The sequence below is a fragment of the Silurus aristotelis genome (assembly GCF_946808225.1).
Source record: "Silurus aristotelis genome assembly, chromosome: 16".
Taxonomy (NCBI): domain Eukaryota; kingdom Metazoa; phylum Chordata; class Actinopteri; order Siluriformes; family Siluridae; genus Silurus; species Silurus aristotelis.
In genome coordinates, this window is record NC_139589.1 from 24764729 (window position 1) to 24767228 (window position 2500).

General features: G+C 39.1%; 1 protein-coding gene across 7 annotated transcripts in view; it reads left to right on the plus strand.

Annotated features, from left to right (window-relative positions):
* Positions 1-2500, plus strand: part of nedd4l (NEDD4 like E3 ubiquitin protein ligase) — a 44818-nt gene that overhangs the window by 38009 nt on the left and 4309 nt on the right. For all 7 annotated transcript variants that reach the window (XM_083564710.1, XM_083564711.1, XM_083564712.1 and 4 more), the window contains 5 exons: positions 1-22; positions 1009-1130; positions 1211-1281; positions 1557-1652; positions 2153-2226. The exon at positions 1-22 is cut by the window's left edge and continues 208 nt beyond it. In XM_083564710.1, the coding sequence (XP_083420836.1) occupies positions 1-22; positions 1009-1130; positions 1211-1281; positions 1557-1652; positions 2153-2226 (385 nt within the window). The remainder of the gene's footprint in view (positions 23-1008; positions 1131-1210; positions 1282-1556; positions 1653-2152; positions 2227-2500) is intronic.

Genomic DNA, 2500 nt, shown 5'->3' on the forward strand with positions numbered 1-2500 from the left:
GGCTGTTTGAGTACTCAGCAACGTGAGTGTCAAAGTCATCCGTCCATCCATTCATCTATTTATCCAGCTGTTCACTCATGCAACCATCCATGCCATACATTTATCTGTTCATCCAATTATTCATCCAGTTATCCATCCATCTTTCCATTTATCCATTCATTCGTCTGTTTATTGTTATACAATATTTTTTAAATTCTTAATTAATTCATTAATTTATTTGTCCACTAAAATCCTTCATCCAGTTCATCCATTCATTTTTGTATTCATCCATGAATTCATTCCTCTATTCATCAGTTCATCCTTTTGTTTATATTTTGGTCTCCTGCTGTTGTTTAGTCTTAATGACACTGGACCAGCTGCAGGATATCCCTCGTTCTCTCCTCCGCGCTATATTTATACACACCTGTTTCATCAATTATTCACAGGAAGAATAAAACAGGAAGGAAGAATAATAAAAACACAAATGATCAGTTTGTTAGTTATAATAATAAAATGCAAATACAGCTTTTCTGAAGCACATTGTTGTTTGTGTATTGAATTTAAAGCGGCGGTGTGCAGATGTGCAACTGCACATTGGCTGAGGTGTAAATACAAGAATAAATACACTACACTGCAATAGCACCCACCCCCTATGTGTGGCGCCCTCTACCCTGCATTCAATACATGCCCTATTTTTGAGCCTCTGGAGGTATGTAATGTCTCCCCTTAGTGGCTGTTACGTGTATTGCAGTTGCATTGAAAATGCCGGTTGCCTCACACCCTCTGGATTCAACATATTTATAAAAGTGAAGCTGAACAGTTGTGTTCCAGCTGTGGACAGAGCTCATTTCTGCACCAGAATAAATCGTTCTTAGCATAACCCTGATGTAAAATGGCTTATAATATACTATGGAACATGTAGACACATTTTATAGCAATTGTCTTTATATGTCATTAATGTTTAAGAGAGAGAAATGCAGTTCTGATCTATGTGCTTCCTGTTTACGGATGTTTTGTGTTTTTGTGCAGAGATAATTACACACTCCAGATAAATTCAAACTCAGGACTGTGTAACGAGGATCATCTCTCGTACTTCAAGTTTATCGGGCGAGTAGCAGGCATGGCGGTGTATCACGGCAAGCTGCTGGACGGTGCGTGGGGGAAAAAACTGCTTTTTTTACTTAATGAATAATGAAAGGGTTTGTAGCTCATTTTGTTCTCTGTCTCGCAGGTTTCTTCATCCGACCTTTTTATAAGATGATGCTGGGAAAACCCATCACGCTGAACGACATGGAGTCAGTGGTACGTTCCTCCTCTCCCATTACCATCATGTCTGCTCTTTAAAGGTGCCATTTTTTGTGTGTGTGTGTGTGTGTGTGTGTGTGTGTGTGTGTGTGTGTGTGTGTGTGTGTGTGTGTGTGTGTGTGTGTGTGTGTGTGTGTGTGTGTGTGTGTGTGTGTGTATATATGTATAAATCTGATTCACGGTCCAGAACACTCAGTTATGTTTGTGTGTGTGTGTGTGTGTGTGTGTGTGTGTGTGTGTGTGTGTGTGTGTGTGTGTGTGTGTGTGTTTAGGACAGTGAATACTACAACTCCCTGAAGTGGATTTTGGAGAACGACCCGACCGAGCTGGACCTGCGCTTCTGTATCGACGAGGACAACTTCGGCCAGGTGCCACACCTCCACCTCCTCATGTTCTTCTTCCTTATTTAATTTTTTCTCCCACTTCACCCCATGACCTCTGGCACACCTGGTACACTCCACACGTTCATTTCCCTCTGTAACCTCTCCAGCACAGGGGAAGCTGTTATCTTTATATTATTAAACATGAAATTATAAATATATTTGTGGGAACAGTAAACCTGGTCATGTGATTGGATGGATGGATATGCAGAGAGACAATTGTATAGACAGATCGACTGATGGATGGATTGATGGGATGGCTAATATTTTTTGATAGATGGATTAATGTATTAATGGTTGGATTGATATATTGACGAGAGGTCGACAGATTAATTGGTTTTGCATAGATCTATTGATGTATTGATTGGTATATTGATGGATTGATTGATTTAAATGATGGATAGATTTGTGTATTAATATATGGATGGATGTATTGATGGATAGATTAGTGGATTGTTTGATGGATTCTTTAATTGATTTACTCCCAGACATACCAAGTGGACCTGAAGCCGAGCGGATCTGATATGGTCGTCACCAATGACAACAAGAAGGAGTATATCGAGTAAGTCATGTTCAGCCTCAGAACCGATTCTTGATTTTACACCAAATAATAAAAATGTCTTTTGTATAAAATTTTAATAAAAATGAGGTTCAAACTGAATAGAAATGCTAGTGTGTGTGTGTGTGTGTGTGTGTGTGTGTGTGTGTGTGTGTGTGTGTGTGTGTGTGTGTGCGTTCTGTACTTTAACACAAAAAAAACTAACTCTATCTATCTATATATCTATATATCTATCTATCTCTTTCTTTCTCTCTCTCTCTATCGATCTATCTATCTA